The sequence below is a fragment of the Phocoena sinus genome, chromosome 9 (genome assembly GCF_008692025.1).
Source record: "Phocoena sinus isolate mPhoSin1 chromosome 9, mPhoSin1.pri, whole genome shotgun sequence".
Lineage (NCBI taxonomy): Eukaryota > Metazoa > Chordata > Mammalia > Artiodactyla > Phocoenidae > Phocoena > Phocoena sinus.
Window position 1 is genome coordinate 7,288,586 of NC_045771.1, and position 23,019 is coordinate 7,311,604.

At 38.8% G+C, this 23,019-nt stretch overlaps 1 protein-coding gene across 6 annotated transcripts in view; it reads right to left on the bottom strand.

Moving 5' to 3' along the window:
- Positions 1-23,019, bottom strand: part of CUL1 (cullin 1) — a 107,791-nt gene that overhangs the window by 38,555 nt on the left and 46,217 nt on the right. For 4 of the 6 annotated variants that reach the window (XM_032642341.1, XM_032642340.1, XM_032642339.1 and 1 more), the window contains exons 3-4: positions 5,344-5,518; positions 3,084-3,251 (exon numbers count right to left, since the gene is read on the bottom strand). In XM_032642341.1, the coding sequence (XP_032498232.1) occupies positions 3,084-3,251; positions 5,344-5,518 (343 nt within the window). Of the gene's footprint in view, positions 1-3,083; positions 3,267-5,343; positions 5,519-23,019 lie in introns of all 6 variants that reach the window. The other 2 variants (XM_032642343.1, XM_032642344.1) reach the window with 2 other exon arrangements.

The following is a 23,019-nucleotide window of genomic DNA, read 5'->3' on the forward strand; positions in this document are numbered from 1 at the left end:
GATTTTAGGAGAACATACATATTAGCCTAAAGGGCAACGGTGGATTTAATGTATAAAATTGTTCTCTGACTCAAATGTACGTTTTGACCTAACACATTTAAGAAAGATAATTCCATTTATCACAGTTTCCTAATACTCAGTAAAATAAATAACAGATCTTAAATATCGAACAAGTTCTGTATCTTTATCATGGTGTTTTATGTTACACGGATGCATACAACTGTAAATGCATCAAACTGTACATCTTAAATGAATGCAGTTTATTATACATAAATTATTCAAATTTCCCATTTTACTAGTATGTGTGTGTATGATGCATTTTAAAAAGTTTTGGAACTTCTCAACAGAGGTTATGTCAGAAAGTTACTGTAAAATGTTCCCCCAAAGGGAAATGTTACAATTCATATATGGTTTTTAAACTGTTGAGAAAGGTATTATTCAGTTAAGTTCAAACTCAAATTTATAACAATTTAACACTCAAATACAAACCGCTGAGAAATTAATTTAAAGGTAAATGCTATCAGTCTTATTTTCCCCCAAATTTAACCATAGATAAAACTGGGTTTATGTAAGATAATACAGTTCTGAAAAGGTTATGTGTAAATTTAATTTACAAAATGAAAAAATTTCTACCAAGAAAAGGGCAACCTGAAAGCACTATTTAAGAGAAAAATATTTTTAGTAAAGCATGAACAATATATACTCAAGTACTATTAGAATAAAAAGGTTATTTCAGAATTAGGAATTATGCTACCAGAAAAGACTCCAGGAAGAAAGTCTTATTTTTCAGGAAAAATACACCCTGTGGGGCGCGGTCTGAAGGTAACTCTCCCTGTGCAAACTGGCCACTGCTCCTCTTCCCACACTCCTCAGACCTGTCAGTGCAGGGGGAGGCAAGGCAAACGCAACGTGTGGCCATCAACTTCCAGTAAAGATACTGCACCTTTCAAAATAACTTTTCCCGAACATTTTTCTAAGTTAAGGCAGCACTAGGCAGACCTCACTTGACTTGGGATAATTCGTCACTTTGAAGGAAGAAAGGCAAGATAAGAAAGCAGGACTGAAGGTAAACCAGAGAAAGTTAAGGACAGATTCAGGGAAGAAGTCCTGCTGAATCCCTTTAACGTGTTAATAATGGAATTAGTTTACGCACTCTGGTTGACTGGAAAGGAAACCCACAACTTTCTATAATTGAAGAGAAAGACAAAATTATCAGGGAAAAAGGTAGATCTTTATAGTTCATGACAAAGCATCCCCGTCTTCTGGAGAGTCTGGAAAATGCAATGAGGCATCACTGCACAAGAACTGTTCCATGTGTCAACTGATATTCGAGCTTTAAATGAATTCAACAGGCTCCCTGCGAGAGCAGGCAAAGGAAATACTGTTTCTAGAGAGACGTGTTAACTGGCCTTTGCTGTGAGTTATGGCTGCGTATTGCATTTCCAAACTGACTACAGCATTTAGGGATGTAGAAAGTACGAATTTTGAAAGTAAAAAAAAAAAAGAAGAAGAAAGAAAAGGAAAAAAAAGCAGTCACATCTTGAAAACAGTACACAAAAAAGTTTAAAGACTATAATAATTTTTGGGAGCATGTGATGTTATTATAGCGCATATATATGGTGTTTTAGGTCAGGCAGCCAAGAGGAAATCAACGAAAATCACGCTGATTCCTACACTGACAACTTTCAGTCTCAAGAAAGCATTTGTAAGTGGAAAAGAAAAGGTGGACTACAAAAGACTCAAATCAAAACACTAAACCTAGAAAGTTCTGTTAAAATTATATAACGAAGTACCATTATGAAGCAATAACCGTTTGGTATAGAAACTGAGCCACACAAATAATAAAATAATAAAAATTTGTCATGCATCTATGGCACATTTCTTTCTTTTTTTTTTTTTTTGCGGTACGCGGGCCTCTCGCTGTTGTGGCGTTTCCGGTTGCGGAGCACAGGCTCCGGACGCGCAGGCTCAGCGGCCATGGCTCACGGGCCCAGCCGCTCCGCGGCATGTGGGATCTTCCCGGACCGGGGCACGAACCCGTGTCCCCTGCATCGGCAGGCAGACTCTCAACCACTGCGCCACCAGGGAAGCCCGCACATTTCTTTTAATTAAATTTGCCAAAAGCAAAGCAACAAAGCATTGCTATTACAGCAACATTCTTGGATATGGAGATAATCTCATTATGCAGAACTTGACATTTTAAAACCACTCGTTCAAAAAAGGTACTGTCTGTATATCTGAGAGCCTACTATGAACAGACAGACTGTTCTGCTGTTCTGAGTCCTCCCTTGACTGGTTCTCAAACTCGACAGTGCATCAGAATCACCTGGAGGGCTTGCTAAAAACACACTGCTGGGCCCCAGCTCCAGAGTCTCTAGTTAAGTCAGTCTAGGCTGAGGCCCAATTACTTGCATTTCTAACAAGTTCCCAGGTAATATTGATGTTGCAAGTTTGGAGACCACACTTTGAAAACCAGTGAGCCTGGAAAAAGCTCCCTTAACTGAAGAAACATACTAACGAAGGTGATTTAACAATTCAAATTTTGCCTCTTCAAAATTTATTTCCATGCAGTCTTAAAAAAAAAAAAAACCCTCAATTTTGAATTCTGTCAAGGGTCATGACTCCTATTACTTTGTATATTGAGTGGGTAGAATGGAATTTCACATCACAGTCCCCTCCGTGAAGCAGTTTCCCAGACCCCAGAAGACCGTGGATGGCTGATCACTGAGGCTCAAGTCCCAAGTAAGGGACCCGCTTTGCCTGCTGCGGCCGGGATGCAGGACTTGCTGTGCTAAAACGGGGACAGCTCCAGGCTCAGCCTGATGGTCGGTCAGATAATTGAAGAAGAAACTTTTAATAAGTAAATGCAGAAGCGTGCAGGCTGTATTTTAGAACTCCAATTACTCATCCTTCTCTTTTCTCGCCACAAAATATCTAAGGGCCACTTACTGATAAATTAAAACAAAGGAAGTTATAGCTCACCAGTCTGAAAACTGCTTACTATTTGCCTAGATCTCCTACTGGGAAGGAAGATGTGTCCCTAAGAAAACACACATTTGAAAGGTGTGTAAAAAAAATCTTACGGAGTAGATTTCATAGATCCCTTTCCGTCCTTCGTCACACTCGCGGCGAACCCAGTGTCTATTGAGGTAGGCACAAATCCCATTCAGCACCTTGCTTGAAAACCGGTAGTCTTCCCACTGTTGAGTGTAGAACTTCAGTACACTCTCATCCATCAAATCTTCTCCGTCCTAAAGACAAGTTCACTAAAGCTTTAAGATGACTAATTTGTCACATGATAAATTAGAGATAAAAGTTAACTGAAACAAATCTATTGCATTAAGATACACTGATGTGTATGGTTTCAGATGGGTTCTTTGAATTATTCTGTATATAAAACATGCTCATTTACTACAAATTCTCACAAGAAAGTAGCTCGTGAGGATTAAAGAGAATTTTAATGGAAATTCTTTGATCTCAGACTAGAACATTTTTCATGGTATTAACATGCATATACATTCATAAAAAGACTGAACTTTTTAGAATATGAGGGTAATTCCTTTATATTCACAAATAAGGAATTCACCTCAACTTACCCCTATTTCTGATATTTTCTGTTAAAAAATTAATTAAACTGTCCAATTAACAATTTGGACCACGGGGCTGATACTATTCCATTTTTAATGCATCTTCTTCATTCATTAAATTTACTTAAAAATTATAAAAATCTATAGCTCTCTGTGGTAATCTGCTGCATTTTTGTAAAAATAAAGTATACAGTATAATGGTGCAATATTTCTTCTTTAACAAGGCCTCACGAGGAAAATGTTCATTTACCAAATTATTTTTACTGAAATGTCTACAACTTAAACCACAAATTTTTATTTGAAGGACAGTAACTTGAAATTTTTTCTTAGGTATTAATGACATCTACAAAGTTAGGTCCTACCCTTTAAAAATGGGGCATTAAATTGCAGTATAATTAAAACGTGCCGTAGCAGAAGAGCACTCCAGGGGGAGCTGGGAGAGGGCAGCCCCTCCATGAACTAAGGGCCTGGGGCCGTCCCTGAACTTCTCAGCCTGGGGCCCTTCAACTGGCAGAATAAAAAGCTCCACAGCATGGAAGCTCCATAAATACACGCTGCACAAGTGATCCGACAAGCTACGCGAAAACCTGACCGTATCTTGATACAACCAAATCTGTGTTCATTTAAATAACAAGAAATGAACCCGAACATGTAAAGCTAAGCTATTCTGGATTATAGTAGATGACCTTTTTTAGAATGCAAAAAATAATATCGCTGATGGCATGGCTGTCAATACCTTTCAAAACACAATACACTGTTCCTCACTTCAATACTAAAAAAGAGTAATTAATTCCAGTGTTCACTTTACAAAGTGTTGTGAATAAAAGCAAGGAGGACACAGTGGCTTCATCAAGACTGCTTAGGAACGTGGAAAATGATACCATCTTAGTCACGATTTGTGGTCAGTCGATTATGGTCTGTTAAAATGATGTTAAGTTTCCAATCACCTTGTAAAATATATTAAGAAAAACAAATGTGGAGCATGCTGAAGTTTTCTGCCTGTTATCTGTGTAAATAAAAAATCTTTCAAGTATATACACAGAGTGTGCAGACTTCCCAGGGTACACACCCTACATAATGTGCGTAGCACCAGATGAAGAAGCCACTTGCCCATCCTGTGGCTGGATGGAAGGCATCACACTGCCTTTGCTACAGAGGATGGAGACTGAGGAAGAAAAAGGCGGAAGATGAAGGGGAAAAACCACATCACTGTCCAAGCAAAAGGCTCAGAGCAGGAGGAATGAATGTTCGTGGAGAAACCCACCCAGCCAAGGGCACAATTTCCTTACAGTTCTGAAATGTACCACAAGGCCATGTAGAAAAGGCAAGAACACATTGGAAAATGTGATTACCAAAGGCTGGATAACCTTACAGTCTTTTATACATTTTGATACAGAACAGCACATTGGGTTCAGAATACAATACAGGTAATCTGACTTCATAACCATATGCTTTAAAAAGGTTCATCAATCTCTAACCACCAAATACCAAATGGTTAGTAATTTAAGGAAAGTACTACTATGGTGAAAGGCTATCAAAAACTTCTAATTTAACAAATCAAAGAACAGAATATGGGCTTATGAAGATTTCATCTTCACAATAGGTAAATGACTAAGCAAGAGCAAAAACACCTTCAGGCACGTGTCAACGCCAAAAACAATGACAGTGAAAGATTTAACAACAATAGAATCATTATTTCACTACTTTTTTTTTACATTCTTTTATAAATGCTCAGTATACATATAAAACATCTTACCTTCAGAAGATTTGTCAAGTAATTCTTCAAAAATTCTTTAAGCCGTTTGTACAACTCCAAGCCAACAAACTGAGCTCCCCCTGGCGTCTGCCCCTTTTTTGATTTAGAAGGAGGGACACCAGCCCCTCGAGCTTGGTTTGACTGGTGAACACTCGTGCAGTAGTTATAAACGTGACTTGGAGAAAAGTCAAGGAAATCAACAGGCATCATCAATGTCAACAGTGATTAATACGAACATATTTTCTTATAAGATACTTCAGTATCAATGTTTCCCATGTATCAACCAAAACCTGTTAGAATGGAAAAAAGATCCCATTCACACACCAATAAAGCTAAGATTCAGCCAGCCGAGGAGGATGGAACACCCTGGAGGAAGGTCACCAAGAAAACTCTGGACCTTCAAGATCGTCTAATGCCATTACCTTGTGGAAAACTGTCCTGAGAGTATATTAGAAGGTAAGAAAAGAACTGGCAAATGTACAAAGAAAAGGGTGCAAATGAAAAGAAAAAAAGCAATTATCTACTTCAGGGAAAACAACAAGCTATAACCATAGTCTATTATAATGCTTTGCTATGAATACTTCCAGAAGCATCCGTCATAAATATAAAAATAACCAAAACTTTAAAATTATCTGTAAGTGGATTTAACCAAAGCTACCCTCTGAGAATGAAAAATGAAAAGCAGAAGACATGGCAGTGAAAGAGACGGAGTCCTCTATTACAACTGAAACTCATGGATGCCTAAAGCTGGCCAATCAGAAAAGAGCAGGAAAAAAAAAAAAAAAAAAAAGAAAAGAAAAGAGCAGGACCCAGGCACTACGGAGAGAGATGGAGATGTGGTCTCTCTCTTTTTTTTAATAACCTTTAATACTATTTCAGTTTATCTGCATGTACTTTACTTGGATAAAATTAATAGAAAGACACCAATACTGATTCAGACAGACAGAAAAATCATGAAACAGAATATTCTGGTGTATTTAAGAACTTGCTATATAAAAACCATTTCAAGTCAGCGGATAAAGATTATTGAATAAATGGCATTATAGGTGATTTCAAAAAAATTTCGTATTCCAAAATATATTACAAACAGATTAAGAATTAAAATATACAAACTGAAACCATAAAACAAAGAATATACACACAAATACTTTCTTGATCTGAGGTTGGAGAAGGCCTTTCTAAGCAAAGTCATATAATCACTTCATCTGAAATTCTGTAACTATTTTAGTAAGAGATATCTTAAAGTTACTACCTTTAATAAATAAAGGTAATTTAAAACAATGTGAAAAAAATTAATCTCTAAAGAAACAAGGATTCCAACAGAAAATCCAAAAGCTAAAAGAAATACGTATTCGTAGCCAAAAACCTAAAAAACCCCTCAATCTCAGTGGTAATCAAAGAACTATGCCATAAAACACTGACTCATTTTATTAAATATTTCAAATATAGACAGAATCACAGATTATAATACACAATGAACTCTTGCAAACTCATGACCTAGTTTGGACAAATCTTATTACATTCCCATGCTTATGTCTCATTCCATCCAAACCCCCCTCAACTTTTTAGGAAATGAAATGATACAGAGTATACCTGACATACTACGAACTCTTCCCTAATCGCACTCTTCCTCCCCCTTTCCCTAGGGGCAAATGTCCCCGTGATTTGGTGTCTAAACGTTCCTATGAATGTTTTATATTTTACTGTGTAACAATATATGAAATTATTTTGCACGTTTTCAAATTTTAGATTACACAAACTGTAACACGTTGTACATCTGCTTCTGCCAATTTGTTTCTGACAACATTTGAGATAGTTACAGCTGTATGTAATGTACTGTATAGTACAGATTTATAATTTATCCATTCTCTCGTTGCTAGACCCTGCTAACGATCTTTTGGCAGGTTCCAAATTTTGGCATGATTTTACTGTATTTTCTTTTAAATCTGACATTTCTAATCCACCTTGATTAAAACTGTATATAACATGAAGAAAAGTGATTTTACATTTCTCTGCATAGAAAACCAACGGTTCACAAACCACATATTAAATGGTCTATCCTTTCCCGACTATATGTATTGCTACTTCTAGATAACTGTCCATTTCAATAAGCTTTTCAAGTACACTGCCCAGTTCAGTCTTCTTTTAAAAAATGCCTGCTAATTTTATTGTCCCCTTTTTAAAATATTTTTATTATTAATTTTGCCAGAGGCTTGTCTGTTAGTCTTTTTAAGGAACCAGTTTGAGATTTATCCATTTTCATCACTGTACCTGTATTTCTATTATTTTCAATCTACTTCTTTCTTTACGTTTGCTCTCTTTCTATAAATCCTCGTTTGGTTGCTTAGCTTTGTAATTTGTCCTCTTTGCTCTTCTTAATATAAGCATTAAAACCTACAGACTTTCTGGGCTTCCATGGTGGTGCAGTGGTTAAGAATCCGCCTGCCAACGCAGGGGACATGGGCTCGAGCCCTGGTCGGGTTAGATCCCACATGCCACGAAGCAACTAAACCCGTGTGCCACAACTACTGAGCCTGCGCTCTAGAGCCCGCGAGCCACAACCACTGAAGCCCGCATGCCTAGAGTCCATGCTCCGCAACAAGAGAAGCCACTGCAATGAGGAGTCACGCACCACAACGAAGGGTAGCCCCCACTCGTTGCAACTAGAGAGAGCCCGCGCGCAGCAACAAAGACCTGACGCAGCCAAAAATAAAAAGAAAATAAATTTATTTAAAAAAAACAAAACAAAAAACCAAGAACAATCCTACAGACTTTCTGCTCTACACCTCTGTGGCTAAATCACCTAAGTCTGATATGTATTTTCCTTATTCAGTTATATTTTCTTTTTTCCATTGCTAGTTATCTTGATTATAAGAGTTTAGAATTTTTTAGATTTCCAAAGTGTTTTTTTTAACCTTTAAAAAAATCCTTTAATTTCTTTTTAAAATTAATCAGAGAGTGTTATCTTTTGGATAGTTTCTTTAAAATATGATGAGGGGGCTTCCCTGGTGGCGCAGTGGTTGAGAATCTGCCTGCCAATGCAGGGGACACGGGTTCGAGCCCTGGTCTGGGAAGATCCCACATGCCACGGAACAACTAGGCCCGTGAGCCACAACTACTGAGCCTGCGTGTCTGGAGCCTGTGGTCCTCAACAAGAGAGGCCGCGACAGTGAGAGGCCCGCGCACCGCGATGAAGAGTGGCCCCTGCTCGCCGCAACTAGAGAAAGCCCTTGCACAGAAACGAAGACCCAACACAGCCAAAAAATAAATTAATTTTTTAAAAAAAAAAGATGTTTTTAAAAAAAATATGATGAGACTTGTAGCCAAAGATGTAGTGATTTTTCTTTACATGTGCTTGAAAAAATGTCCACTCTCTAACTGCTGGACACATGGTTTGTTAAAGCAAGCTGGTCACTTTTCCTTTTCAGATGTTCTGTATTGCCAGTGATTTGTCTGTTTATTAACTACTGAGAAATTTTTATTAAAATCCCCCTATCCAGTTATGGGTTTGTCAATGAGTCTTATAATTCTCTAAAAAATCTGCCATATATTTTGAGGCCCTGTTAATAAGTGTACAAATTTAGAATTATGTTCTTTTTTATCATTAGAAAGTAACCATGTTTATTCTTAACAACAGGGCCTTAGAAAGCTATCGTATCTGATGTTAATATGGTTTTTCCTATATTTTGGTTAGAATTCATCTCAAATACCTGTATTCCACCTCTTTACTTTCAACTTTTATATCTCTATGTTTTGGTTTGTCTACTGTGAATCACCACAGTAAGATTCACTTTTGAAATAGAAATTGAGTCAGACAGTCTCTGATGGGCAGGTTTCGTTTTAAGATTATACTGTTTTCTACTGCTATCTCGATTAATTTCTACCACCTTATTCTGCATTTTCTATTTTAATTTTTTTTCTCTGTGCTTCTTATTTTCTCCCCCTTTCTCTTATATTGGATTGAGAGTTTCCTTATTCCACTGTAGTACTTTTGTTATGCTGGAGTTACACATATTATTCAAATTCTTTTAATGGTTACCTTAAAATTTGGCATGCATATTTTGCTTTCACCAATTCTGGTAAATTCTTGGGTCATTTCCTCTTCAAACACTTCTGGTCCCCTTTCTATTTTCTCCTAGCTTCTCTGCTACATTGTCATGTCACCTCCTTATCTCAATTTATAACTTCAGTTACTTCCATCACTTTATCTTTGTTCAAACTTCCTAATTTTTCTTGATCTACCTACCACACCAAGTTAAGTAATTCTCTATCAGCTGTGTCAAATTTGCTATTTTTAATAATTTTATTTTACATTTGCAGATTTCCCTATTTCTTTAAAAAGATGTCTTATTGTCCATAGTGTTTTGTTCCTTTATATTCTTGACTCTTTTTTTTTTTTTTTTTTTTTTGCGGTACGCGGGCCTCTCACTGTTGTGGCCTCTCCCGTTGCGGAGCACAGGCTCCGGACACGCAGTCTCAGTGGCCATGGCTCACAGGGCCAGCCGCTCCGCAACATGTGGGATCTTCCCGGACCGGGGCACGAACCTGTGTCCCCTGCATCGGCAGGCGGACTCTCAACCACTGCGCCACCAGGGAAGCCCCATTCTTGACTCTTTTACACCACTAATTGTTTTTAATACACTTAGAAGTGCTTTCTAAAGACCTTTCTGTTTGAAGTTCTTGAGGCTCTAGTTCTGCTGTTTGTGCTATATGCTGACTTGTTCACGTGGACCGAGACTCTCCTCACTTTGTAACTTTGGGGTTTTTTAAAAACTCATTTTCAGTGGGGCTTTCACATTAATTTCCCAGCTTGGGGAAATCCCCCAGCAAGCTGGCAATGCAAACTCAAATCCCAAAGACACCAGAGGTGACAAATTCTCAGGACGGATTCCCCCTCTACTCCCCTCACATGCAGACAGACCTTGGCTCAAACTACTTTCCTAGTGGCCCACCTGGGAGAGTGGGTCGGTTATTTTGTTTTCCAGTTCACCTTTACACTAAAGATTTCCACGGAAACATCAGCTTCTTGGCCGGGCGCAGGCTTTGCTCCTGTTCTGTGTGACCACTGCTTCCAGCCTACCCGCCTCTCGCCCAGATCCTCGGGTAGCACAGAGTCTCACTTTGTATCTAGCACTCAGTTCGGGGTGTTTGGTTCTAGGGAATTTTTTAGGTTACCTAGTTCAGCCTGACCTTTATTTCTCGGCAATATATTAATCTCTAGCTACTAAATTAACAAAGGTTTTAAAAACAAAACAAAACAGTCAAACCCAGTGATAGCCAAAGTGCAGGAACATGGGAGCATCTATCCATTGGAGGTCAGAGCATACACTGTTATATTTTTTTCTGGAATATAATTTGGAAATATTCAAAATTCAAGTGCATTCTTTTTGATACAGTAATTATACTCACAAGCATTTATCATAGTGAAATTATCATGGAAGTATACAAATACTTTAATTTAGCTATCAAACTATCACAGCATTGCTGAAGATGATAAAAAGAATTCTAACAACCTACTTGTCAAACATAATTAGTTAAATACACTGTTGGATTCACCTGAGGATACAATATGGAGCTTTTAATACTGTCAGAGAATATAGAGTGGTTATAAAAACTGCAATATATTTACCAAATCTCACCTAATCCAAGACTCTGGTCATAATATGTATCATTACTTTAAGTAACACTACAAAAATGCTGCCAATTAAAATCTGACACAGTGCGTTTAGATGGGATTTTTTTTCATACTGACTGACTAAAAGATTAGTGGTTTAGACTTAAAAAGATTTATCACAACGTTCTTGTAAGCAAATAAAGAAAACCTGAGAGCAGGCCACAGCCCATAGCCCACGGTGGGGTTTCTTTCTAATCTGCTCCCATCCTGAGCTTGGCTTGATATTAAAAGGTTTTGTTCTTTCCGGCCATACTCTTCAAATGGTCCTTAATGGTTTGCAGGCTAAGAACAAGGGTGGGGGGGTGGGGGACGGGGCAGGTAACTGGGCACAGGTGCAGGTAATGAGCACCTGACCAACCAGGGAGCCACGCCGCCCACTAGGGGTGCACTCAGCCCTGGAGTCAAGGAACGTGGGACATGCATAGATCCATACAGAAAGACGTTAAAAAGGTTAACAGTAAGTGCAAAGCACAACTTAGAAATGAGCATTTTAGTATGGTTCCTTTGGACATGTAGATAAAGTTTATGTATCTGTCCAGACATTAATAGTCATTACTTTGGGAGAGCAGGGCTAGCAAGGTTTTTTAAAAACTTTTAACTACAGAATTCTTTCTTCTTCACAAAGTATTCTTTGTGCCCAGCACTCTCACCCCACCATTACTTCCTTTCAGCCTCACCTCCTCAAAGAGGACCTGGAAACAATGCAAGGAACCCTGGGCCTCACAGAACAGACTAAAAGGCAAAATTTTAATGGGGGAAAAAAAAAAGAAGCCCTTAAAAGCTCTTTTAAAATTTCTACCCACAGTTTAACGTTCATTCCCAAATTAGCATCACCCTCACCATTATCCAACCAGGCACGGAAAACATGAGACAGTGCTGACTAGAGACAGTAGTGGTTAGGAGCTGTCCTGCTTTATAAAACTTAGGTTTCCTTCTATCAACTTACATCTAAATTAGATGAAATAACGAAGAACTTATAATAAAAAGCAAGCGTGCTATGATCCACCCCTCCCAACCCACAGCAGCAACCGCTTTTAACTGTTTCTTGATTTAGTTCTTGTTTTTCAGGCAAATAGACACATCTTCAAATCATACGCCTGTATTGTCTTTTGACTAATTAATCTTCGCGTAAGTTACTGAATTCCTGCCAACAGAAAACCTCTCTCGTGGCCACCCCCAACCCAATCCTGCCACGGCAGTGCCCATGTCACTGTGGAGCCTGTGAGAGTTGCCACTGAAACTTCAGGTTCTACTTAAACTTTGGTTCTGCGATCAGTACCAACGTATCTAACCACGTTTCTGTGGGATAGTAACTATAAACTTGAAAAAGTATAAAAAGAACTGTCTGAAGGCACCAGAGAGCAACCAAAAGGTGGCTTATACTGAAGAGTATCCTAGTCTTGGAAGAAGGGAACGGCACAACCCAAGCCTATAGACCTAAGAAACAGGAAAATGAGATGCACTCAAGAGAAAAGCAACAGAGACCAACCTGGAGGTGACCTGTCTCCAAATTAGGAGACAAGGATTTTAAAGCAACTATTATAGCTATACTCAAGGACACAAAGAAAAACAGGCTCAAGCAAATGAAAATTAATTGCAGTAAAAAACAAGCTATGAAAAAAAAACCCAAATAAAAATTACAGAACTGAAACACATATTACCTAGAATAAGTTACTTAGTGGACGGGCTTGAGAGCAGAGTGGAAACGAAATAAGACTCATGAAGACAGACCAACAAAAATGATCAATTCTGAAGAAGAAAGAGGGAAAAAAAAAACTGCTGAAAACTAAAGGGGAGAAAAAATATTAAAAGTAGACTTGTAACATACAGCAAAAGAATATCACCACTACAAAGGCCAAATGACAGTGGAATAACATCTTTAAGTGTTGAAAGAAAAAAAGAAACCTATCAACGCCAAAATTCTTTATCCAGTGAAAATATTCCTCAAAAAGGAAGGCAAAATAAAGGTAATTTCAAATAAAATAAAACTTAGAGACTTCACATAGTACAGACTTAAATTCTAGGTAGAGAGGAATTGATATCAGGCTGAATCTTGGATCTTCAGAAAAGACTGAAGAGCATTAGAAGTAGTAGATATTTGGGCAAATATAAAAGACTATTTTTCTTAATTCTTTAAAATACAAAGAATGATTTAAAACTAAAATTTATAATATTGTCTTGTGGGTCTTAAAACTATTTAGATGTAATATAAAGGATGAGCTTGGGATAGTGAGTGGAACACTGCAGTTACAAGGTTTTTCTATGTTTTCTGTGATGTCATTCAATATCAACTCTAAGCAGCATATTAAAAAAGAAATAAAAGGATACGTACTGTACTCGCTAGAGCAATCCACACACACACACACACACACACACACACACACACACACACACACACACACACAGCAGAGGAACAGCTAAAAAAGCCAGCAGATACATTAAAATGCCATTCTGAAAAAATTCAAATAATCCAAAAGAAGAGAGGAAAGCAGGAACAGAGTAATTTTTTTATAGGGCAGAAAAAATAATAAGATGGTAGGCCTAAAAACCAACCTATTAATACTTATAATAAATGTTAGTAGACTGAAACCTACAGTCAAAAGGCAGAAATGATCAGAAGGGACAAAACAGCAAGACCTTTCAATATGCTGTTAAAAGAGACACAATTTAGATATAAAGACACAGACAAATTGAAAGTAAATAGATGGAAAAAGATTATCATGCAAACACTAAGCCTAAGAAGGCTGAAGACGCTACAACAGTATCAGACAAAACAGACTTCAACAAGACAAAGTATTACCAGAGATGAGAGGGACATTTCATAATAATAAAAGGACATAATCATACATGTATGTTCTCCTAATAGCAGAGCTTCAAAATACATGAAGCAAAATATGACAGAGTAAAGGGAGAAAAAGAGAATTCCACAATCATAGGATAAGATTAAAAATCCCTCTCTCAGCAACTAGACCACAGGCGGGGAAGGGGGGAAAGGAGTCATGACACAGACGACCTGATTGACACTATCAATCACCTTCACCTAATTCTATACCCAGTGGATGCTAGTAAACTGTCTCTCTCAAAGAAGAAAAGAAAAAAGCCCTGACTGGAGCCTTAGCAGCTATCTGTGGGGTAAGACTCCCTCCACAGCAGATTTCAAGCTACCAACATGACATTACTGACAGGGAGTTGGGGAGAGATGTGCATAATCATCTCCCACAAGCCAATAGGATCCTGCCCCAGTCTACACCCGACAAATTCACATTCTTTTCAACAGTACATTGTATGCTCACCAAATAGGCCGTTTTCTGGGCCATCATGGCCCTCAATACATTTTAAAGGACTGAACTCATATAGAGTTTATTCTCTGACCAAAATGGAATTAGAAATCTGCAACAATAAGCTACCCTGGAAAACCTCTAATATTTCTAACTGAACAACACACTTCTATAAAACCCAAGGGTCAAAGAACAAATAACAAGACATAAATTGTTTTGAACTAAATGATAATGAAAATACAACAAATCAAAACTTGTGGAATGAAGCTAAAAATCCTTACAAAGAAATTGGTACCTTCAAATACTTACACTAGAATAGGTGAAGATGACATTAAGATGACAATACTTCTTATTATTAAGATGACAAATTGATCTACAGATTCAACACAATCCCTATCAGAAGAATCCCAGGTGACTTCTTCGTAGGAAGTGACAAGCTGATTCTAAAATTCATATGGAATTGCAAGGGACCCAAAACAATCTTGAAAAAGAGCAAAGTTGAAGCCCTTACACTTCATGATTTCAAAACTTACTACAAAATTACAGTAATCAAGACAGTGAGGTACTGGCATAGGATAGACACATATATCAATGGAACAGAATTGAGAATCTAGATATAAACCCATGTCTCTGTGGACAACTAATCTTTGACAAGGGTGCCAAGACCATTCAATGGGGGAAAAATGGTCTTTCAACAAATGGTGCTGGGACAACTATATAGTGACATGCAAATACATGAAGGGGTCCTTTACTTCACACCGTATATAAAAATTAACTGAAAATGGATCAAAGACCTAGAACTAAGAGCCAAAACTATAAGACTCTTAGAAGAAAACATAAAAATAAATCTTCATGACTTTGCACTTGGCAAGGGACTCATATATGACATCAAAAGCATGAGCAACCGAAGAAAAAAATGAACTGGATTTTATCAAAATTTAAAAGTTTTTCGTGTCAAAGAACACAATCGAGAAAACGAAAAGACAATCCAAAGACTGAGAGAAAACAATTTATCAATCATTTATCCGATAAACTATTTGAATATGTAAAAAACTCTTACAACTCAATAATAAAAAGACAATCCAATTAAAAAATGGGCAAAGGCTCTTAACAGACATTTCTCTGAAGAATGCATAAAAATTGCCAATAGATACATCATTAGTCATCAGGGAAATGCAAATCAAAACCACAGTAAGACACCACTTCATACCCATTATTAGGATTGCTAGAATCAAAAAACTCAGATGGCAACAAGTGCTAGTCAGGATGTGGAGAAACTGGACCCCTCACACACTGCTGGTGGGAAAGTAAAACGGTATTATCATCCACTTTGGAAAACATTCTGGCAGTTTTGCAAATGGTTAAACATAGACCTACCATCTGACCTAGAAATTCCATGCCTAGGTATCTAACCAAGAGAAATAAAAGCATATCCATATAGAAACCTGTACACAAATGTTTATAGCAGCACTATTCATGATAGCTATAAAGTGGAAATAACACAAATGTCCATTAATTGATGAATGGATAAACAAAATGTAATATCTGTATCTATACAGTGGAATATTATTTGGCCATAAAAACAAAGGAAGTAGTTATGTATGCCACCACATGGATGAGGCTTGAAAACATGGTAAAGTGGAAGATGCCAGACACAAAACTAGTCTACTCAGTTTACTATAACACAATACCACAGACTGGATGGCTTAAAAAACAGAAGTTAATTTTCTCAGAGTTCTGGAGGCTAGAAGTGCGAGATCAAGGTGCCAGGGTTGGTTTTTGGTGAGGCCGCTCTTCCTGGCTTGCAGATGGCTGCCTTCTCCCTGTGTCCTTGGAGAGAGAGCTCTCTGGTATTTTTTCCTTTTCTTATAAGGACACCAATCCCGTAGGATCAGGGCCCTACCTTACGACCTCATTTACGCTTATTTCCCTAAAGGTCCCATCTAAATACTATAAAACTGGGGTTAGGGCTTCAACATATGAATTTGGGGGGGCATACACTTCAGTCCACATATTATATGATTACATTACATAAAACGTTCAGAACAGACAGATCTATAGACAGAAAGTAGATGAGCAGGGAGGAGGGGGACTATGGGAGTAATAGCTAAAGGGTACAAGGTTTCTTTCTGAGATGATGAAAATGTTCTAAAATGTGATGATTGAATATATCTGTGAATATACTGAAAACCACTGAAATGTACATTTTAAATGGATGAATTGTATGGCATGTGAATTGTATCTCAATAAAACTGCTATTAAAAAATATTCAATGTAATCCCAATTGTAATCCAGAAACTTATAGGGTAGAAATTGAAAAGCTGACAATAAAACTTATAGAGAATGCAAAGGACCTAGAATAGTCAAAAATCTTGGGGTAGGAGAACAAAGTTGGAAGACCTATACTACCTGACTTCAAGAGTTTTCATACATACAGTAATTAAGAAATTACAAAAAAATGAAAACACCAACCAATAATCCCACATAAATATAGATGTAAACATACTGCACAAAATAGAATCAAATTAGTAGTACGTCATTCCTTTAGGATGGATACATATCAATGAAACAGAATTCTAGAAATAGAACCTACTTATATTGTGACTTAGTTTTAACGAAGGCACCAAAGCAACACACTGGGGGAAACAAATGACGCTGGAATAACTGAAGAACCACGTGGGGGAAAGATTAACCTCAAGCCCTACCTCACACCACACACAAAAGTTAACTCAAGATGCATCATAGACCTAAATGTAAAAGCCCAAACCATAAAGCCTCAAGAGGAAAACACAGTATCTTTGTCATCTAGGCAAAGGTTTCTTATAGGTCACAGAGGATGATAATTGTAAAAGAAAATAAAACAAATTAGGTTTCCTCAAAATAAAAACAACCTGCTCACTCAAAGACACCATTAAGAACAGGAATAGCAAGCCTCAAACTGGGAGAAAATAGTAGCAAGATATATCTTGATGATGTGATAAAATGCTGGCATCCTAAATATATTAAGAACTCCTACAACTCAATAATAAAAAGGATATTAATCCAAAAGTTAAAAAAAAAAGAAAAGGGGGCTTCCCTGGTGGCGCAGTGGTTGAGAGTCTGCCTGCCGATGCAGGGGACACAGGTTCGTGCCACGGTCTGGGAAGATCCCACATGCCGCGGAGCGGCTGGGCCCATGAGCCATGGCCACTGAGCCTACACGTCCAGAGCCTGTGCTCCGCAACGGGAGAGGCTACAACAGTGAGAGGCCCGCGCACCGCAAAAAAAAAAAAAAAGAAAAGTAAAAGACTCAGATACTTTACAAAAGACGACATACAAATGGTCAACTAGCATATGAGAAGGACTCAACATCATTAATCACTAGGGAAATGCAAATTAAAACCAGGAGATACCACAACACTCCCACAAGAATGGCTGAAATTAAAGAGAATGACATTCTGAGCAGATGTTGGCAAAACTGTAGGACAACTAGAACTCAGAAACATTGCTCACATGAATGCAAAGTGATATAGCCACTTTGGAAAAATAGTTGGCTAGTTTCTTATAAAGTTAAACATACTATTACCATACATTCCAGCAATCCCACTGCTGTGTGTTTGCCCAAGAGATATAAAAGATCTCCACTTAGATGTTCATAGTAGTTTTATTCTTTACAGCCAAAAACTGGAAACAGCCCAGGTATCTGTCATTACAAGAATGAATTAAGAAACTGTGGTATTCATACAATGGAATATTACTCAGCAGAAAAAAAAGGCGGGGGGGGGGGGTAGGGAAACTGCTGCTACTTATGATAACATGGATAAATCTCAAAAATATCAAGTGAAAGCAGCCTTACATGAAGTGGTACACACTTCCTTTGCACCACCTGGTACATACTTTCCTTTAGATGAACTTCTAGGACAGGCCAAACTAATCTATGGTGGTTGCCTCGGGGGAGGCCAGGATTAACTGGGAAGCATTAAGAAACTTTCTGTGGGGATGATTATGCCCTGTAGCTTGGTAGGGCTTTGGGTTACTTGGGCAAATGTGTTAGTCAAAACTTACCTACTGGAAACTATAAACAAATATCAAACTCCAATGATGTACATGCCTAAGCATTTAGGGAGAAGTGTATCGATGTCTAGAGCTTACTCTGAAATGTATGAAATAAAATGGATGGATGGATATGGGGATTCAGGATAGACAGATATGTAATTAAGCAAGTTCAGTTAAATGGGTCTTCACTCTAAAATTCTTTTGACTTCTTTGTATGTTTGAAATTTTTTATAATAAAAGGTTGAGGGACTTCCCTGGTGGTGCAGTGGTTAACAATCCGCCTGCCAATGCAGGGGACATGGGTTTGAGCCCTGGTCTGGGAAGATGCCACATGCCGCAGAGCAACTAAGCCCATGAGCCACAACTACTGAGCCTGCCTGCTGCAACTACTGAAGCCCGCGAGCCTAGAGCCCGTGCTCCACAACAAGAGAAGCCACCGCAGTGAGGAGCCCGCGCACCGCAACGAAGAGTAGCCCCCGCTCGCCGCAACTAGAGAAAGCCTGAGCAGCAACAAAAACCCAACGCGGCCAAAAAATAATAAATAAATAAATTTATCAAAAATAAATAAAAGGTTGAAAACTCCAAGACAGAAAATAACATATAACCTTCAGAACAAAACATAAAGAACACTTGAGCCTCTGATGTCATTTGCTAAAGACAATTAGACATGCTTTATTACCTAAAATCAAAAGCAAAGATACGAAACCAGTCATTTGTAAAACTGCTGAACAAATGCCTGTGTACCACTTTGGTCCTTTTATTAAGACTTACTGTAATAACGGTGCTCCCGGCTAATTACATTATGATGGGCTAATCACTTAAGACAGGTGGTCAGACTCCAACTATTTCAATATTTGAGGCTGCTAAATTATGTTCATTTCCCTTAACTGTGCCTCTTCATAATGACAGGCTTAGGGCTTCTGATATGCCTTACATGCTACTCTTGGTAACTGAAGGCTGGGTTCCACTCAACACACTCATGGTCTTAATTCCAGCAGCAATTGCAACAGCTCCCCAGTCTTCTAGCTTCAGTTTAGACAGACTGCTCTCTAGACCCACTGGGCGACACTAAGCCAGGAACTGCATCCTGTTCTCAAATTCAGTCCACAGGTTGTTGGATATCTCTTAATTCTCTGTGCACAGAAATTGTGGGATCGATCTTTTCTTCCTTTATTATCTTGGGCACTAGAGATATAGCACCTTCAGTTCTGGGAAGTTACTTTTCACTCTCTATTAAAAATATTATAAATTCAAAAAAATCTTCTTCCCCTGTTTTTCTCTAGAATTCCTAACAGTCAGATATTAGGCCTCCTGGGTGACTCCTGTCTCCAAAGCTACTTGTCCTTTTATTTTACTTTTTACTGTCCTTCGAGGGCTTCAATTGTTCTTCTTTTTAAAATCTCAGTTACCATTTCAAATGTGAGTTCTTTTCTCATAGCATCCTGTTCCTAACTTACTGTCATAATGAGAAGCTTCTCATATCAGACAATGTTACTTTTTAAAACATATTCTTCTTTTCCCTGTATTATCAGTTTCTTCCTGTTCCTTTTTATTCGTTGTGTGTGTATTCTGTTCTTTCATACAACTATTAATCCTTAGTACTCACAACGATAAGGTACTAAAAAACTAACTGGAAACGTCACTGGCCTGAGTGAGGCTGGTGGGCCACAGTTCTGAATGGCTCACCTTTCATGTCAAGAAATGCATTTATTTTTCAGGGCTGTTCAATTTTTCCAGAGCACTGTTCTGTCTCTAGCATCACCAGCAGTATTCTGAATGTATGGAATTAGGGACCAATCACTCTAAAGGCCAACTTTCTATCATAGCCACTGTTGTTGCTTCCTATTCATGACAACCTCTGCTAGGCCTCCTGTTCCCAAGTTTCTGCAGCGCTCCCATTCAATGTGTTCTACATAGAAGCAACAAATCTTCTGCTTGGGATGCAGACTCTTGACTACCGTGTGTCCTATACCTGAGTAGAGGGAAACGACAGGCTTTCAATTTCACGGATTTTGAATCCATCCCTCACCTCCCAAGCACTGCCCAGTCTCACACCTCCACCTTCTGCCAAACCAGAGCCTTCAGGTCCCAAGCTTCTCCAGTCCTGCACGGCCAGTGGTGCTCTCCTCTGGGGATGTAACCTCTAAAGTGAGGCTTCCTTTATCCTGGTGATCAGTACTGTGACTCTATCTGCTTTTCACTCTCCAAAAAAAAATTGTTAAATTCTCATCTATGATGTCTGTTTTCTTCCATTCTTTGTCTTCATTGATTTAAAAATTATTTTACTATTATTTTAGTGATGTCACAAATGAAAAAGTCAAAACATAAATTTCATCTTCAACCAGAAGCCCAGAAATTTGCTCCTTTTGTTTCCTGTTTCTACCCTAGTTCAGAACTTACACAACATCACACTTGGATTACTAAAACCAAGTTGGTCTTTCTGTGCCTTTGATCTCTTTTCCCGTTTTAATCCCATTTGGTTTCCAGATTCATCCTCCTAAAGTCATTAGTTATCAAGTCATATATCCATCTCCATGGACCTACAACACTTTAAAACAAACAAACAAACTCATTGACCTGGTATTCAAGGTTCACCAGAATCTGGAGTCACTCTTTATCAAAGCCAGTTAAACTAACTGGTGTAGCCATTCTTACAGCATCTATTCAAGCTGACCAGCATCGTGTTCTCTCAAAGTGCTACTTCCCACTTTCACGTTCATCTTTCTCCCGCCAGCAAAACTCTGCAAGACTTTCATCCCTTTGTTTCTCCTTATCTATACCCATCCTTCGAGGCCCACTTAACCTCTACTAGTTCTTGAAACTTTCCAACCTTGGAAGTGTCAGAATCCTTTTCCCTCCTCCTCTGAGCATCCCCTCTGTACTACCCATCATAATATACTTCCTAATTCATGAAACGAGACCATCAAATATTCCGTCACACACACACATCCCCCTCTACCCACTTCACTAGGGATTTGAGATAGCTTATGAGAAGACCTGAAACGTTAATAGAAAAATAAAAAATACAAGCCCAGATAATATTTACAGAACACAAAAATAAGACAGGATACAGGACTTCCCTGGTGGCGCAGTGGTGAAGAATCCGCCTGCCAATGCAGGGTACACGGGTTCAAGCCCTGGTCCGGGAAGATCCCACATGCCGTGGAGCAACTAAGCCCGTGCGCCACAACTACTGAGCCTGCGTTCTAGAGCCTGCGAGCCACAACTACTAAGCTCGTGTGCCACAACTACTGATTCCCATGCACCTAGAGCCCGTGCTCCGCAACAAGAGAAGCCATCGCAATGAGAAGCCCTCGCACCACAATGAAGAGTAGCCCTCACTCACTGCAACTAGAGAAAGCCCGCGCGCAGCAACGAAGACCCAATGCAGCCAAAAAAAAAAAAAGACAGGGTACAAAATTATTGTGTCTCTGTCAGTCAGCATCCTACAACTTACTTAAACAAATAACCATGCATTATTAGAAATGAACATATTTCACATCTGGAGGGCTACCTGCCAAAATTAATTCCAGTTTCAGAGTATTTATCTTCCGTATTTCTAATAGCATTTAAGTAACAGAACTAACTGTTAGGGCAATTCCTATTCCTGACTAAAGTACAAATATTATCAAAGGAATCAAGGAAAAATGAATTTTCCTATTGTCTCTAACAAAGACATCTGTTTCCAGAGCACACAAGAACAATTACAAGTGCTCAGATATAAGCTAAAAATGGTATCACGACGGGACCATTTCTCACACTCACAGGGAGGATTCAGAGCAACTGCTCTGCAAAGACTGATGACCAGGGAATCATCACAGGTACATGATTACTTACACTTGGGAAATGCTGTTAAAGGTTATTTCTAAGTTACATACAAACACTCTTTTCTGTATGATGTATGTGTGTGTAGATAACACTCAGACAGATGTACCCAAGACAGCAGTGCAGGGACTGCCCGGGGGCTGAGAGATATGAACGACATGTGGATGGAAAGAACTTGTACTTTTCACTGTGTGTCCTTTTAAACTTCTAGATTTTACTACAGGATTATTTGTCTAAAAAACAAAAATTATTAAAAAGCCCCCAAATGGGTAGTTGCGCCTGACTGTGGAAGACTTCAGCCCGAAGCCGGGCTATGCCTCATAGAAGATGCTGGCCTGGGGGCCCATGCTGGCTGTTTTCCTGAAGAGGAAACTGACACAAAGTTTATCGGGAAGATACCAACCGGTGGATGCTTCTGAGGGAGTCGTGAACGCCTTTCACAAAAGAACGGCACCAGCTGCGCTCTGAGCCCAAGCTGCGTCAGCAGAAAGGTGAGACCCACGGAGCTCTAATGATGTGCAATCTTCACTTTGTAGTGTTTTTTCTTGGTTTTAAAATCAACTGTGTGGGGAAATGCTATCAGAAAAGGAAAAAGCAGACTCCTGATGTCTATCAGAAGCTGCAGGGAGGGGACTTCCCTGGTGGTGCAGTGGTTAAGAATCCGCCTGCCAATGCAGGGGACACAGGTTCGAGCCCTGGTCCAGGAAGATCCCACATGCCGTGGAGCAACCAAGCCCATGTGCCACAACTACTGAGCCTGCGCTCTAGAGCCCGCGAGCCACAACTACTGAGCCTGCATGCTTCAACTACTGAGCCCATACACCGAGAGTCCGTGCTCTGCGACGAGAAGCCACTGTAATGAGA